The 16,840-nt window shown below is 48.0% G+C and overlaps 1 protein-coding gene across 4 annotated transcripts in view; it reads right to left on the bottom strand.

The window, feature by feature from the left end:
• Positions 1-16,840, bottom strand: part of UNC13D (unc-13 homolog D) — a 707,512-nt gene that overhangs the window by 268,852 nt on the left and 421,820 nt on the right. For all 4 annotated transcript variants that reach the window (XM_086930728.1, XM_086930726.1, XM_086930727.1 and 1 more), the window contains one exon: positions 14,947-14,998. In XM_086930728.1, the coding sequence (XP_086786854.1) occupies positions 14,947-14,998 (52 nt within the window). The remainder of the gene's footprint in view (positions 1-14,946; positions 14,999-16,840) is intronic.

Genomic DNA, 16,840 nt, shown 5'->3' with positions numbered 1-16,840 from the left:
AAAAAGAAGAAGGGCAAGGTGATAGACTGCCCGATGTTGAAGGCTGTCACCACCTTGGGCAGGAAAGAGGGTTTTGTCCGCAACACAACCTTTTCCGGATGGACAGAAAGGAAAGGAGGCTTAGAGGATAGAGCCTGGAGCTCACTCACTCTCCTGGCAGAGGTGATGGCAACCAGGAAAGCAGTCTTCAGAGTAAGAAGGCGGATAGGACAGTTGTGAAGTGGCTCAAAGGGAGCGCACATCAGAAAAGTAAGAACCAGGTTCAAGTCCCACTGAGGCATCACGTAGGGAACAGGTGGAAACGTTTGTGTGATGCCTTTCAGGAACCGATTTACAATAGGGGACTTGAACAAAGATGGCTAATCAGGCAGCCTTAGGAAGGCTGAAAGGGTAGAAAGATAGCCCTTGATAGTGCCCAGAGCAGAGCCCTGCTGGGCAAGAGAAAGAAGGAATAGAAGAACCTCAGAGAGAGGGGAAGAGAGAGATCCACAGCCTTTGCTGTGCACCATGCCACAAATCTGTTCCACCTGCAGGCGTATACCGACTTTGTGGAGGGACGCCTGACTGCCAGAATGATGTTACAGACTTCAGGAGGCAAGTCAAATGGCTTCAACTGTCGCCGCTCAATCTCAAAGCATAGAGGTGGAGACTGGACAGGTTTGGGTCGAGGACCGTCCCCTGCTGCTGCGACAGAAGGTCCTCCTGAAGAGGCAGACGAACCGGGGGATCGACTGACATACTGAGTAGCTCGGGATACCAGTACCTTCGTGCCCAGTCCGGAGCCACAAGGATGACTTGTGCCCAGTCGCGCTTGATCTTCTTCAGCACTCTGGGCAGAAGTGGTATAGGCGGAAAGGCGTACAACAGACCGCAACTACACTCGCAACGAAAAGCGTCTCTGAGCGAGTGCCGCCTTGGAAATTCCAACGTGCAGAACTGATGACATTGCGCCTTCTCTTCGGTGGCGAATAGATCTAACCAAGGCTCTCCCCACTGCTGAAAGAGGCCTTGCGCCACATGCGAGTTCAGACACCATTCGTGATCCATCTCTCACCGGCGGCTGAGTTCGTCCTGTGAGAAGTTGGCCTGAGATATGATGTTCACTAGTTCTAGTGACCACCTTGTATCAGTCCAAACAACCCTTATGGTGATTGGTTGTAAGTCAACCTTATAGACCAGCTATCCTAGTGGTAGCGTGGACAAAGCAGTCTTAGGCTAAACTCTTTTGGCATGTGAAGCCAGCTGTATTACCATATGTAACCCCCTTGAACACCAAGTGAAAGGACACCACACAGGATATATATTCAAAATATGTATGTAATTATTACTACAAATAGTCCCCTGAACTCTTTATGAGCACAGAAGCAAACACGTTAAAACAATACAATTGATAAGTATGCAAAAGTGGCACAATTATGGATAGGCCCGGGTGGCCCCAAAAACCATATACTAAAGAAGTGGTATAAGTACCACGAGTCTAAAGGAAGTAAGGCCTAGGGCCTGGGGAATCGCTTGGGCTATGCTGGACTAACACAGGTTAGGAACTAGGAGGCCCACGGGATCTGGTTTGCAGTGCGCAAAGTAAGAAGCAGTTCACATTGGAATCAATGGATTAAAAGTATTAAAGGTGAAGGTAGGAAGTCTTCCGGTCAGTCTAGGACTTAACCCTTTTGAATCTGGACACTAGGAGTGTTAAAATACTCGGGGGCACCGGAGTGCCAGCGTTACCTCACCCACAGGAAGCTGGTGCAGTGGAGCCAAAGTTTGTTGGGATTCTGCAGGGGTCCAGATGGAGCCTTGGAGTGTTGATGCTGCAGGCGGCCTGATGTGAAGAGTTCCGGTGGATCCAAGGGTGGATCTGAAGTGATGAAGACCTAAAAGCAGAGGGGACAATGTTCACAGTCACTAGCCAGTGACCGGCGTGGAACCAGGAAGGAACCAGGCGTTGTCGGGTGCCAACAGGTGATGTCGTGTAGCTTGTCTCTTCAGCAGCGTGGACTAGGCGACGATGACGACGACCAGGAGTCACTCACGAGCTGTCCCACGTAGGCTCTAGTGGATGGCGGTGTCGGCTTCTTGATCGGAGCAACAGGCCTTGGCTAATGCAAGCCATGCAGGAAACAGAGAAGGCTTCTCACTCTAACCAGCAAGGTCACAGGGGTTGCTGCTTTTGGGAGCATCAAGGGTCGGTCTGGAGCAACCAGACCAGCTTTTGAAAGTTGTCGTTTGGTCGCCAAAATGGCCACTAGCCAACGGACTAGTAAGCGGAAAGGCGCGTCAAGTGGAACAAAGCAAAAGGCCCCCATGCAGATCTCGTGAGAGCTGGAGGGCTGGTCCTTGGTGCAAATGTAGCTCAGTGGTGGGGCTTCTCAAGACCCCAAGCACAGCGATGAGGGTGCCTCAGGTGCTGCGCAGTCAGCTTCTCGTGGACTTTTCAAGAGGTCCGGTCCCACGTCTCAGGTCGCCCCCACTCGTCTCAGCTTTGCAGGGACTGTGGATCGGGCTGTTAGATGTCTGGGAGTCTGGTTCTTGTCAGGCTCTGGGCTCGGGCGGGAGGCGGCAGCAAAGCAGTTGTTGATCGCTGAATGGTGCCTGTATTCACAGGGTGGCGAATCCTTGGCCACAAGGGAGATTCTTCAGTCTTCTGAGCAGCAGAACGTCGAAGGTCCAGAGTTTCTTCTTCTTGTAGTCGAATTTCAGGGTAATCTGCCGTCTTGGGACTCAGCTCCTACTTTCAAACCAATTCTAGGGGCTGGACTACCTACTAGGTCCCACCTGTGTGTGGGACCAGGAAGGGGGGTGGTTACACCCCCTTTCCTTTGTCCAGTTTCGCGCTGGGGCTGGAGTGCCCCAGCACCGGTTTGAACTGGCCTATGCAAGGGGACACCTTGTGTGCCCCGGGCATGCCTGATTCTATTCAGCCCTACCTATCCAGATACACAAAATCCTATCTGGAGTGGTGCTAGCACCTCCCAAGGCAGGAAACCCTTTGTCCAAGCCTCCCTCACTGGAAGGACTCCCAGCAGCAGGAGGTCAGACTTGTGTCTGTGGTGGCAGCATCCATTTTGTGATGCTGAGGCTCTGTTTAACTTTAACCGGGGTTCAGGTTCTGTACATGTTGTGTCCCTTTAGAAGGGTGGAGTGCTACCCCCGTCGCCAGAATTGCCGAGGGGGTAGTATTCCTATTCGTATGACACCTTACTCGATATGTTTTGATAATGTCAATCCAGAGTTAGCATTTGACCGCAAGGTTCATAATGCACTTAAGAGTATATGGTATGACGCTATCAGGAAACAGCTAAAGGACATGGTTTCGAAAGCTGCAGACAGGCTCAGCTCATGCTAGAGCACCATCTCGCACATAACCAAGCACTCTGCCTCTAGGATTGATAAGGCCCGCCATAGGAGTGACTTATAGGTTACTGTGTGTCCTTGTATATGTTAGATTTAGAGATACTATACCTAAAGCAAAGGGTGATTACACCACCTTGCCCCAGCTGAGTGATCAGCCAGTTGTGTCAAATAGTAAGGCCAGGCCAGGGGTGCCACAATACGTGCTGCAGCCCCTGGTAGGCCTTAGATGCACCTATGCCCTGGGTACATAGGGTACACTGTACAGGGGCTCACAGGGTGATCCATTTTCCAATTGGTATGTACCTAGAGTACATGGAGTCCATTTTACCAGAGAGAGCAGAGGGCCTGGGGTCCTGAATAGCAGGGTCCCAGGTCAACTAAGTCGAAAACAAGCTAAACACTAGGCAAAAAAGTTGGGGGGAACCATTGTCAGATGTCCACCTTCTTACACGTCCGCCCTGGCGTTCAGAGAACCTGCCAGGTGTTGAACCACCAGGGCCACACCCTGATTTTCCAGCCACTGCCAGAGGCGCAGAGCCTCCTGGCAGAGGGTCCACGACCCCACCCCGCCCTGTTTGTTGCAGTACCACATGGCGGTGGTGTTGTCCATGAACACCTGCACTACACTCCCCCAGACAGAGGGGAGGAATGCCTTCAGTGCTAGACGAATCGCCCGCAGCTCCAAAAGGTTGATAAGGAGCCGGGACTCCGCCGGAGACCAGAGGCCTCTGCTCTCCGCCTCTCCATGTGGCCTCCCCAGCCCTGGAGGGACGCGTCCGTCACAACTACGTGCTCCGGTTGGGGAAGGGAGAGGGATCTGCTGCTGACCCAATCGCGGTCCGTGAGCCACCACTGCAGCTGTCTTGCAGTGCCCTCCGAGATCAGGACATGGTCGGACAGGTTGCCCTGATGCTGGGCCCACTGAAACTTCAGGTCCCACTGCAGAGCCCGCATCCGCCAACGGGCGTGATGCACCAGAAGGATGCAGGAAGCCATCAGCCCCAGAAGCCGCAGCGTCAACCTGGCCGAGACTCGGGATAAAGGCTGAAAGACCGAAATCAGAGCTTGTCTATCCCAAACCCGCTGTTCGGGTGGGTAAACCCGAAACTGCGCCGAGTCGAGAACCGCTCCGATGAAAAGGAGCTTCTGAGAGGGGCACAGGTGTGACTTCCGCACATTGATGGAGAACCCTAGCTGGTGCAAGAGGTCTGCCGTCGTCTGGAGGTGGCTGACGACTGTCTGGGGCGAGCCCGCCTTCAACAATCAGTCGTCGAGGTAGGGGAAGACTGAAACCCCCAACCTGCGCATATGAGCTGCGACCACCGCCATCACTTTTGTGAACACCAGTGGGGCGCTGGTAAGGCCGAAGGGGAGCACGGTAAACTGAAAGTGCTCGTGGCCTACGGTGAACCGCAGGTAGCGCCGGTGGGCCGGCAGGACGGGGATGTGGAAATAAGCGTCCTGCAAGTCCAACACTACCATGGCAGCTAAGACCTGAGCCAGAGTCAGCATTTTGAACTTCTCCTTCCGGAGGAAGCCGTTGACGTTCCGTAGGTCCAAGATAGGGCGTAGGCCCCCTTTGCCCTTCTTGGGTACCAGAAAGTAGTGGGAGTAGCAACCACATCCTACTTCTGGCCCAGGAACGCGCTCGATGGCCCCCTTGGCCCAAGGCCTTGGCCGCCCGCGTCAACACCACACTGTAGGTTGCCCCTTCCTCCGAAGCCACGGTAGGAGGCGAGACAAAACCAGTGTCTGGCGAGGTGTTCAGACCACTGGCATCCCCAATTCCACCTGTACAGTCCTCCTGGGACTGACACTCACGTGTCAGAGGGTCTTCAGACCCCTCCCAATACTCCTCATCACCCATCCCCTGTTAATCAGGCTTGTCAAAAGATGGGGCCGGCTCGTTGAAGTAAAACTCCCCAAGCGGCGTAGAAAGCGGCGCCCAGCAGTGCCGTTCCGACGCCGGAAACGGGTCGAGAGAGGTATCGGGGACGGCGCCGCCCGAGGACGGCGCCGGAGGTGACACCTGTGGGACCGGTGCCGGTGAGGTCGTGAGGTCAACCGGCAACGACCCGGATCCAGAAGCGGATCCAGTGGTGCCCTGCGGCGTCGGGGCCGAAGCACCCTACGGCGTCGGGCTGAAGCACCCGACCCGCTAGTGCCCCCAGAAGGGCGAGGGACCTCATGGCCATGAGGAAGCGCTCGATTTCCTCTGGCTTCGCGTGCTGCCCAGGGACAGGATGGTGTGGGGCAGGCCGCGACGCCTGCAACTCCGACAGAGCCGCATGGGCGGTGTCACCCGAAACCCCTGCCCCGTCGCGCGAGCGTCGGGGGGAGTCAGAAGAGCGATGGCGTCTCTTCGACTTCTTGTGCTTACCTGACGACTTCGACCCGAAGGAGTGATGTAGACTCCCAGAGCTCTGATGGCTCCGATCCCGCGACCGGTCCCTAGACCTCCGTCCAGACCGGGACTTCTCGCGGCGCGGGGCCGACTGCCGGAGTTCGAGCCGCTTGCGGGACCACTCCTGCCTAGCTTTCGAATTCAGGGCCCGGCAGTCGGAGCAGGTCTTGTCGTCGTGGTCGACGCCGAGACAGTGGAGACACCGACGGTGAGGGTCCGTGACCGACATTAGTCGGTCGCAATCCTCACAAGGCTTAAAACATGGCATCCCTATCGGCACCGTCCGGAGTCGAGGACTCAAGAAAAATGATCAAAAGGGATCGTAAAAAGTTTAGTCAAAAAATGACTAAGGTACCACTTTTTCCGGATCTGCGCTGCTGGTGCGGAAAAAAGAAGAACTGACGTCAGCACGCGGAGTCGCGTCTAAGTACTCCGACGACGTCATCACGGCGTCCACGACACCGACGACGGATTCGGAGCCGCAGACGACGCCTACCAACGCGCAAGGGTACTGCTACGCAAAAATTTCCGGATCCAGTCTGACGCCTGGGGATATTCTAAGGTAAGGAATCGAATACTAACCTGTTTCTTTCAGATAATGTCATCTGTATGTCTCTTCATGCCTTTTAGCATAGGGAGACTCCTACTAACTGTGTGAAGACCCTAGTGTCTCAAATAAAAAAAGTCATCTAATGCCGCCTTATGCAGTGTAACCCCATGATATGCTGCTGCTCTGGAAATCACCTCCAGATGATAATATTTCCTATCTGGAGCTAAAGGTTTTGCAGGGTATAGGTCTGGACCATTATCCATGGGTGGATCAACATTATATTCACCCCACGGATCTGTAGGTGAAGAGACAATGTTATCATCATCATCATCATCATCATTATTATTATTATCATCATACCCATCTCATAAATCAGGCTGTGTGTTATGTGCAATGGATCTAAGCCTGGCAGTATTGGTAAAGGTGAAGTTGGTGGAGAGGATGGCAAAGTAGGATAGGACTTAGAGCAATTATTTTTTTTAAGAAGAATCTTATATACAGTGTCCTCTGAACTTACTTTTGTTTTGGAAGGAGTTTTGGCTATGTGTCTGGATTGACGTAAAACGTATTCTGCCTTGGATCCAATCTGTCATTCATAATGTCTGAGACTGGTTCCAGGGGATCAGAAGTATCTTCTTTCGATTTAGGTGCCAAATGTTTTGGAGCCGAACCAGAGTGGTCTTTCTTGTCGTTGTAAGCGGAAAGTTAGGACTCCGAAGCGGCCTTCTGTTTCGAAGCGGAAGATTTCGGCTCCAAAGCAGACTTTTGTTTCAAAACTGAAGATTTTGCCTCCGAACCAGATGTGTCTTTTGGAGCAGAATATTTTGAGTCCAAAGACGGTCTGTCTCGGCTCGATCCCGAGCCGCAAGGCTTGACCACTTGTTTTGGTGCCGGGCCCGAGGGCGTCAGTAATGCTGGCTCGGTGCCGACCAAGGCATGACGGCAGAGATGGTGCTGAAGCTTTATGTTTGGTAAAAGATACTTTTTGGGGTGCAGGGGTTTTGATATTCATGACACCCTGTTCTGCTTGAATGTCTTCTGACTGCAACTCGATCGTGAGGTCGGAATCGGATTCTGGGACCAAGAAGCCTCCTCTTCTTCTGCAGTGGCCGATTCTTCATGTTCGGATTCTTCTTCGAAGATATCCTCAATGTGTTGACTGCCTTGACACTGCATTTTCTCATTGTCGAGCCCAACGATCTCGAAGAGTCTTTTTTTACCTGAACAAACTACATGCCTCGCAGTCTTCTAGCACAAGTTACAGACCTGGTGTAGATCGGTGCAAGGGTACTTCGAGTGGCACCGAGGACACAACTATGATATAGTCCGCTCCATCGGCAGAGGGGTAGATCGACAAGGCTAGGCCTTAAGGCCGCCCACAATGTTTTTGACCAAAGATGAGACTTTTCCGATCTAATGGATACACAGAAAGAGGAAAATGCATATGATAACAATATCCTCGAGGGAAGAGTGGAATATACACCGAGGGGAACCCAAAGGACAGTTTCAAACCGGAGTGCAGCAATACACGTCCAAACCCGATGGCGGAAAAAGAAAAATCTAATAATGGAGTCGATGCCCATGGGCACTATCACCGAGAGGAGGAGACACCTTACCTCGTGACTAGGAAAGACTTCTTCGAAGAAAAACAACTTGCAAACATCCAGACCCAACACTAGATGGCAGGAGTATGAAAAGCATGTGTATCTACAACACAGTTGTCTCAAACAGTATATTACTGGAAATGTCCAATTAAACTGATCAATGTTGAATAAAAAAGTTTTTTAAAAAATGAATATACACACACTTATGTATATGAAGGACACTTTTGTTTTATGGTATTCGTGTTATGACCAAGATTTAACAAAATGCACACTGACTTGTTTGAATGAATCGACTTTTTAAATTAATTAAGTGAAAACAGTGCACTAAATGCTGATGCCTACAAATAAAACATTGAATGATCATATGACAAATTTGTGACCTATATTACTAGATGAATAAAGGTGTTAGAATGAAAAATGGAAGCACCTGCATTGGTTCCTATTACAAATTGACTGCGATCCTTGGACAGTGGATTTCATACAAAGCTAGCACCCACAAGCTGGTCTGAAGCACTTCTGCTAACAAACCATTAATGAAAGAGAGGTGTATACTGATGATTGTGGGGACATGACTGCAAATTAATTTAAACTACAAAGATCATAAAAGCCTATCGCCCCAAATATATTTTGCTCAAACTATACGAAGATCTGTCATGGTATGAAGAGCTCTATCACAATATATAAAGATCTGTTACACAATATACAAAAATATGGAGCACACATATTGCTGCAATATTCAAAATGCATAAGGTTTTCAAGACAGGTTATCGAAATATTCAATGTTCTTCTATATTATACAAAGGCCAACCACAATAGACAAATGTATGTCCTGATACGCAAAGGCTAAACATGACCTGCAAATGCCTGCCGCTGTATATGAAGGCAAGTCATGGTTTACAAAAAGGTCAATTTACAAATGTCTGAGCCTGTATATTTATATATGTGATGCTATAGAAATGTAAGTTGCTATTAATTGTACAAAGGTCTTCTGAAATTTCAAAATGGTGATGATAATATGCACAGGTAAATAAAAATTGTATAATTTTATTTTAACAATACGAAGGTATCTGACATGCTATATAAAAATCTGTGTCAACGGTCATATAATAGGCATGTTGTTATGATCTGCTCTAAATATAATAATATGCAACACAAGTTTTTAAGTCCAATTTTAAAACGATTGAATTTTACCCAGGTTAGACCCGCTTTTCAGCACTTACAGCTGTTAAATTCTCCTTCAGTTTGCTTTTTTATTGTCTATTTTCTTACAGGGGTTTTAAAATAAGTATGGAAATGATTGTGAGAAGTTGGCCTGATATATAGTGCTCACTATTCTAGTGATCACTTTGTATCATACCAAACGACCCTTATTGATGATTGGTTGTAAGTCAACCTTATAGACCAGCTATCCTAGTAGCATGGACAAAAGCAGTCTTTAGGCTAAACTCTAGAGGGCGTGTTAAGCCAGCTGTTTTACCGTCACATATACCCCTTGAACACCAAGTGAAAGGACACCACACCAGTTGTTATGAAAACAAGCATTGGAAATGCAATAGGTCTCGCATTAGGAAAGTTTGAGCGATTGGTATTGTAAATGACACTTTTTTTATTTACATGTTGGTTTTGAAAATAGCAAAATTAATAGCTTTGTCAGTTACAATGTCAATAGTTTTAACTTTCGCAAATGTGACACACACAGATAAAACGAAAGGTTTGAGATATTAATTGAACAAATTCTGACCAAGGACTTAGAACTGTGAGCCATATGGTAACCTCATTGGATGGCTTTGAATGCGGACTACAAACCTTTCAGTGGAGTTTTATTGTGTTGCTAATTTACAAACGGCAGGTGTTGTTGCTATCACCACACTCTCTGATAGTCTATATAGCAGTTTAACTTTGTGCACATCCACCAGAGCCCAGGTCAGTTACTGCTGTCCAAGGTAGCACAAAAATAAGTTTTTGAAAGAATTGGAGATGCACTGATTTATACCAACAATAATTTATGTGCAAGATTCCATTATTTGCTCCTTATTCAATTTTCTTTATTTCATATTATGGGTTCCACACATGGCTTGTATCAAAAATATCCTTTTATTTGCAAATTTTCATGGAAGGTAAAGCCACAGATTAGCCAAGGCCATTCCTAGCATTAGGAACACGGTATTAGCAATGGGATGAGCCCTCCTAAGCCCAAGGAAACAACATGTATGGGATTCATGAAAACATGATATTGTTCTTAGCCTGTTCTTTTTTGCCCTTTCTGTCTTTTCATGGCCGATTTTCAGAAGGTGACCAGCTGAGTTCGTTGTGGATTGTGTGCTGCATATATGTCATATTCGCCTCCACTTTTGTTTCGATGGCTTTACCACTGCTTCTTGGCAGTAACAATAGCATGTCCAGCAGAGTGGAATTCCCACAGTTTACAACTGGCAATTTTTCTACTCATGGCAAAATTTACTATATGTGTAGCAGGCATTTTCAAATGTTCTATTGTTGCGTCCTCTAAAACATACCCTCAATTTTCTGGAAACAAAAATGATTACTAAAGGCTTGCTAAACATAAATGCAATGGAAAAATCTACTGGGCGGCAGTGGTGTGATGAACGCAGTAACTGGGCCGGGCTTATAGCTTTTACCAGTGCTTAACTGCTGCAGGTGAAGGATACAGAAGCTCAGTTTGAGAGTTCAAGCCAAAGTATTACTCACAACAAGAGAAAGAAGAGTAGCAAACGGAGCAACCCGGAAGAAGAGTGCAATATGAAAACAGTGGCAAATGAAGAGAGAAGGGATGATTAGAAAAAACAGCAAAAGCGAGATAGAGAGACCAGAAGTAGTGGTGGAAAAAAGACATTGGGTAGAAAGAAGGCCAGGCTGCTTTGCAATCCACTGCACAGCATTAGATGTTATCGGAGGAGTCTGCTTCATACGGTACACCGAATTCCTGTCTGGATAGCCATTTATTGGTGCAATGCATTTTGGGAGCTGTGGTCCTCTAGTCCAGAATTTGTAATACAGCGCTACATAATAGTAGATTGCGAAAGCCTAAACCGGGCTGTGATATAGTGCCCGGGCCCGGGTGACATGGGATAGTCTGATAAGTTCAGCGGTCACACGCCAAGCCAGTGTACCATGGCCTGACAGGGCATCGATCCAGCCTATGCAAGGCTTTGTCTCGAAGATCCAGGCGACGGAACCATCGGACTGAGGGATGCTGCCCTCGCTGAGATGCTAGACGCCCTCAGGAAGGAGATTAACAAACTTTTAACGGCGAAGCGAGACTGGTACAAGTGAAGAAAAAATGGCGACAACGAAATCAAAACCAATTCGAGGGGTTCGAGGGGTGATGCGTTGAGACGCAATCTGACCCCCTCCACATACACTGAAAGCAGACAGTTGCCTGCCCAACACTGTCTAACACTCAGCTAGTAAGAGAAAAGGCACAAGACACAAGGTGAGCGCGAACCGGTGACTAATCAGACTGCAGAGCTCACTGAATGCAGACCACATATAATCCCCCGCAAGTCTACGCACCAAAGACAGGAGGAGCGGGTGAAAGTGCGGGCAGACCGGCTACAAGGGAAAGAAAACAAGAAGTGAGGGGGCGGGAGAGTAGGCAAGGCAGGCGCGAATTTTACCGGAAGATGTCAGAGCGATCTACATCGACGCGACATGGCAGGCAGGGGAGGGGGCGGAGCGGGGGTGTGGGAGGAGTGCGGGAACAGACGGCGAGGGGAGGAGAGTAGGAGGAGGAGAGTAGGGGAGGCACGGCCTAGCGGCCGTGCAATCAAGAAGTGAGGGGGCGGGAGAGTAGGCAAGGCAGGCGGCTGGGGGCATGTGCATGCGCTTTTAAGCTCAATGCGCATGCGCATTGAGCTTAAAAGTCACGGGCACTGCAAGGAATCGCCACGATTCCTTGCAAGTTGGATAAAGAGTGGATAAGCCCCCATAGTCTCGCTTGCTCGATGCGCATGCGCATCGACAGGCGAGACCTAATAAAGGATATTTATTTATAACAAATCTATCCTGAACTCTTTATGAGTCAGGGAGCTAAGCACAATACAAAACTCTTAAGAAAATACTTCAAGTTGCACAATTTACACAAATGCCCGAGGGGCACGAAAAACCATATACTCTAAAAGTGGAATGCAGAATACTAGCAGGTAAGTAACAAGATCCAGAGGCTTCAGGATCGCTAGGACTACACTACTAAACACTAAGGTTAGGAGCAGGAGGCCTAGGGAGCACTCTCACGCGGGATGCGGGACAAAGTCTATGGAGGCTAGTATTTCTAAAGTTACTGTTTCCGGACGAATCCGACTAGGTAGACTAAAAAACGAAAAAGGATCTGGACACTTTGATAGTGAACCTGCGTTGGAGCACCGAAATGCTCGGGTTACCTAGCCCAGGGGCTGCGGCTGCATAGGGTTCAAAAGACGTCGGGAATCCTCGTTGTAGTCTATGGAGCCTGAAAGAAGAAGTTGCTGGCAGGCGACCAGTGAAGATGTTCGGTGTGATCCAAGCCTGGATCGGTGATGGAGACGACCTGAAAGCAGAGGGGACTCAGTTCTTAATCACTAGCCAGTGATTGTGTGGGCACCAGGATGGCACCGGATAAAGTCACCTCGACCAGGTGAGTGGGCGACGCTGGACTCTGCAGTCACACGGACCAGGAGGCGTTGTCGGCGACCAGGCTGGAGGTGCGAGCTGTCCCACAAAGGTGTCTGCTGTCGGCGATGCTGGTCCCAGGATTGGGGCAACAAACCTTGGCAAAGGCAAGCCCACACGGTGGAGTCAAGATGGTGTCTGGAATGGACCATGAGGGTCCGGGGTGCTCCTCTTTTGGAAGGGAGCAAGGGCCAGTGTGGAGCAACCAGACCAGCGGTGTAATCGTTGTGGTACGTCGTCAGGAGGGCCACTAGCCAGCGGGCAAGTGACCGAACAACGAGGTGAGCAGCAAAGAGCAGAAGGGCCCCACGCAGATCTCGTGGATGCTGGGGGGCTGGACTTCGGTGCTGGAGCTGCTCAGGGTTGGGGCTTCTCAAACCCCAGTGCACTCACTCGAGGATCCCTCGGCGGTCGTGCTGGTTAAGCGTCGTGCAGTTTCAGAAGATGGCCGGTCCCTCAGGTCTCGTCACACCCACAAATCTCAGCTGGGCTGATGATGCAGGTAGAGGTCAGGGATGCCAGGGAATCCGGGTCTCGTCGAGCTGGGCAGTCTTGATCCGGAGGATGGACGTGCAGCAAACCGCGATGCTTAGATGGTGCCTGCGGGTGCAGGGTGGCTACTCCTTAGCCACAAGGGAGAGTCCTCAAAGAAAGTCAAGAGTTCCTTTCGTAGAAAGTCGTTCAAGATTCAGGATGATCTAATTTGGGAAGGGGGCCTGCTCCTACCTTTATTCTAAGAAAAGGGGCTGGCACGCGACTAGGTCCTGCCCATGGGTGGGACCAGGAGGGGGGTGGTTACACCCCTCTCCCTTGCCGGACTTTCCCCAGCTCAGGGGCTGGTGTGCCCCTGGAACTGGTTTGAGCCAGCATATGCACAGTGAGCACCGGGGTGCCACTTGCAGTCACCTTCCTCTCAGCCTTGCCTACCTGGGATACACAAAACCCTTTCTGGGATGGTGCTAGCACCGCCCCTGACAGGAAACCCTTTGTCCAAGCTCTCCTCGCGGGAAGGACTCCCAGCAGCAGGAGGTCAGACTTGTGTCTGTGGTGGCAGCATCCATTTTGTGATGCTGAGGGTCGAGTTAACTTTAACCGGGGTTCACAGTTAAATACATGTCGTGTCCCTCTAGAAGGGTGGAATGCTAACCCCGTCGCCAGAATTGGCGAGGGGTCAGTATTCCAATTCGTATGACACCTTACTCGACATGTTTTGATAAAGCGATACCAAAGTTGGCAAATAACCGCGAGGATTATAATGCACTTAAGAGTATATGGTACGCGTTATCATGGAACAGCTATTAGGACTTGGTTCTACAAGCTGCAGACGGGCTCAGCTCATGCCAGAGCACCATCTCACATATTTCCAAGCACTCTGCCTTCAGGATTGTTAAGGCCTGCCATAGGAGTGACTGATAGGAATACATGTGTCCATTTTAGGGTTAGATATAGGGATACTATATCTAAAGCAAAGGGTGATTACACCACCTTGCCCCAGCTGTCGTGCAGCCAGTTGTGTCAGATTTGAGTGGCCAGCCAGGGGTGCCATAATACATGCTGCAGCCCCTGGTAGGCCCTGGGTACACCTATGCCCTGGATACCTAAGGTATGCTGTACAGGGACTGATAAGGTGGCCCAGTACCAATTGGTAAATGCACCTAAGGTACATGTGAGTCAATTTAGAGAGAGAACAGCTAGGCTGTGGGTCTGATTAGCAGGCCCACAGCCAGGGAAAGTCGTAAACCAGTGAAGCAAAAAGCAAAAATCGGGGGTGACCATAGGATTGCAGACCCCACTCTCCTACAATGATGAAGATGAACTGTGTACTAGTTTAAATGCCTTGACTTTTATGATTTTATTCTTAAAATCGAATAATGATTATGAACTGAACTGATATAATAGTCGAGGCATGATATGCACACGTTTATTGTGATGTACATGCGTCATGATATGAAAGCAATGCCAATATGCAAATGCATTCCAAAAGGTATTAAACTTACCATGATAGAAAACTACATTTTATAGTATTTACTGTACATGGGTAAATAATACTTGTGTAAAAGATATGCAACAGTCGGCAGGGATTTGCCATGATATTTAAAGACCTGCCTGCTGATTATCGTACAAAGGACAGTCAAGATACACAACATTTTATTGTGATGTACACATTTGCCATGAAGTGAAAGACATATATGCAAATGTCTACTAATATATACCAACAATTTTCATGATAGAAATCGACTTTTTACAGTATTTATGGCTCCATCGCAATCTACAAAGATAAATCACAGCAAGAAATTGTTTGTAATGAAACAAAAAATGTCTATCATGTTTCATACAAATCTGTCATGGCACAGATTTCTACTTACAAGCTCCTGCAGCTTGAGGAAAGAGATGTTGAAGATGTCCACCTTCACTGTGCTGCAGAGAGAGATACCAATGTGAGATCAACTGGACAAACTAGCCAGTTTAGAGACGGCAGAGGTAAACACACCCTTAAAAAGGGGAATGATCAAGGGGCACAGTGTAGCATAGCAGAATGGAAAGGGCATACATACAGCAGTGCCTTAACTACCAAAAGAGTTGGACAAGCAAAAGGCTGGCATGAACTTAAAGGCAGAAATAGAGAATATTGGATGGGGAGAGCTTGAGGCTTAAGATGGAAGCGAAAGGTACAGAGAGGATAGAGCCTAATGACATTCAATCATTTTTTCAATATAATTATTCTGTATCCTTACAGATGGGCCAACACTGACATATTCATTTAAATTCTCAGAAAACCAATGCTTTCAAAAGTCCAGTAGAGCAGAGCCAGAGACAGTCACACCAAGCTGTTAGAATTATTCCGTTTTCAGTGCACACAGATTTATGTAAGGACAAGGGTCCAAGCAAGTCCCTGACGCTCAACACCTTTCATTTCTTCTGGCTTGCCTTACACTTGTCTACCAGTGGATTCAACAATCTAGGAGTCTACTGGAGGTGCTCCATGATTTTGCTTGATGTTCAACAGTAGCCCTCAAGGCCTTCTAGCCTTCTCTCTCAACAAACGAAGTGATGTTTCAAATGAACAAAACAACCAGAATGTATTAATAGACAAACAATAATCGACTTATTCGCTAGGGCTTAAAACAGAAAATACTGAACTTTGCATCCAGAACCGAGAACTCAATTCAGTAGGCAATGTCCTTTTGATCAGTTGGTCAACTATTTGTCTATACCTCTCCACCTATCCCATCGATATCAATAGTTATCCTCAAACTACAGAAGTCAAAAAACAAAATTATTTTAATAGCACTAGATTGGCCCGGGACAGTAGTGGTACCGTTACCTTCTAGCTGTCCCTGTTGCATCACAAATGTTTACCAGGTGCTGGACTTCAGGGCCAAATACATTATCATGCTCTTCAATCGTTGAATTTGGCAGCATGGCTACTAAAATCAGATAGTATGGATATTTAAATCTAACCCCTGACTGTTTGAATATTGTAAAGGTCTAAACTGCCTTCTACAAGATCCTGTTGTGTCAAACCAATAGTCATGATTCCATTACTGGTCAGGAAAATGTTACTGCTATACTTGATTTATCCTGCAAAATCTAAGCTACAAATGTTATCATTCAAATACTTTATTAGGTAATTACGACCATAAAAGTGTAGGTGCAAACAATACAAAGGTTCATTGATACCAGAGTAGCAATAGTACAATTTTGTACAAGATTTGGCTGTCATATTAAAAACATCTTAGTGTAGGTTTTTAAAACAGTAATTTACAGTAAAAAGAAGAGTAAACGTTCTGGATAATATTACGTAAAAAACTCACATGGTGATTACAATATAAAATACAAATGCAAAATAGTGCAAGAGTACAATACAGCAAGTATAGCAATAATTCATTCATAGATTAGCAGCCAATAGACCAGCAAATTGCTCCGACTAACTAAAAGAAAATAAACAAGCATTTACAATGCAATAGGGCTCGCAGCATTAAAGTTTGAGTTATTGGCATTGTGTATGACAATGTGTTGCATAAAATGTTTAGCAAACTTTGAATTTGTGAGCAGTGAGAGTGTGTGCAAGAGAATGCTGTTCTTGAAAGCAGTGTGGTAGAGAGTGAAGGAATTTGGGTGACCTGAGCAATGTGGATGATGCACCTCACGCACGGGGCTGATGCAGTTATTATTCACACAGCTCTAATGATGCACCTCAGCACGGGGCTGACGCAGTTATTATTCACACAGCTCTATTGATGCACCTCAGGCACGGGC

Source organism: Lissotriton vulgaris, chromosome 7, assembly GCF_964263255.1.
Source record: "Lissotriton vulgaris chromosome 7, aLisVul1.2, whole genome shotgun sequence".
In the NCBI taxonomy this organism is placed as follows: domain Eukaryota; kingdom Metazoa; phylum Chordata; class Amphibia; order Caudata; family Salamandridae; genus Lissotriton; species Lissotriton vulgaris.
This window is presented reverse-complemented; position numbering and strand designations above follow the sequence as displayed.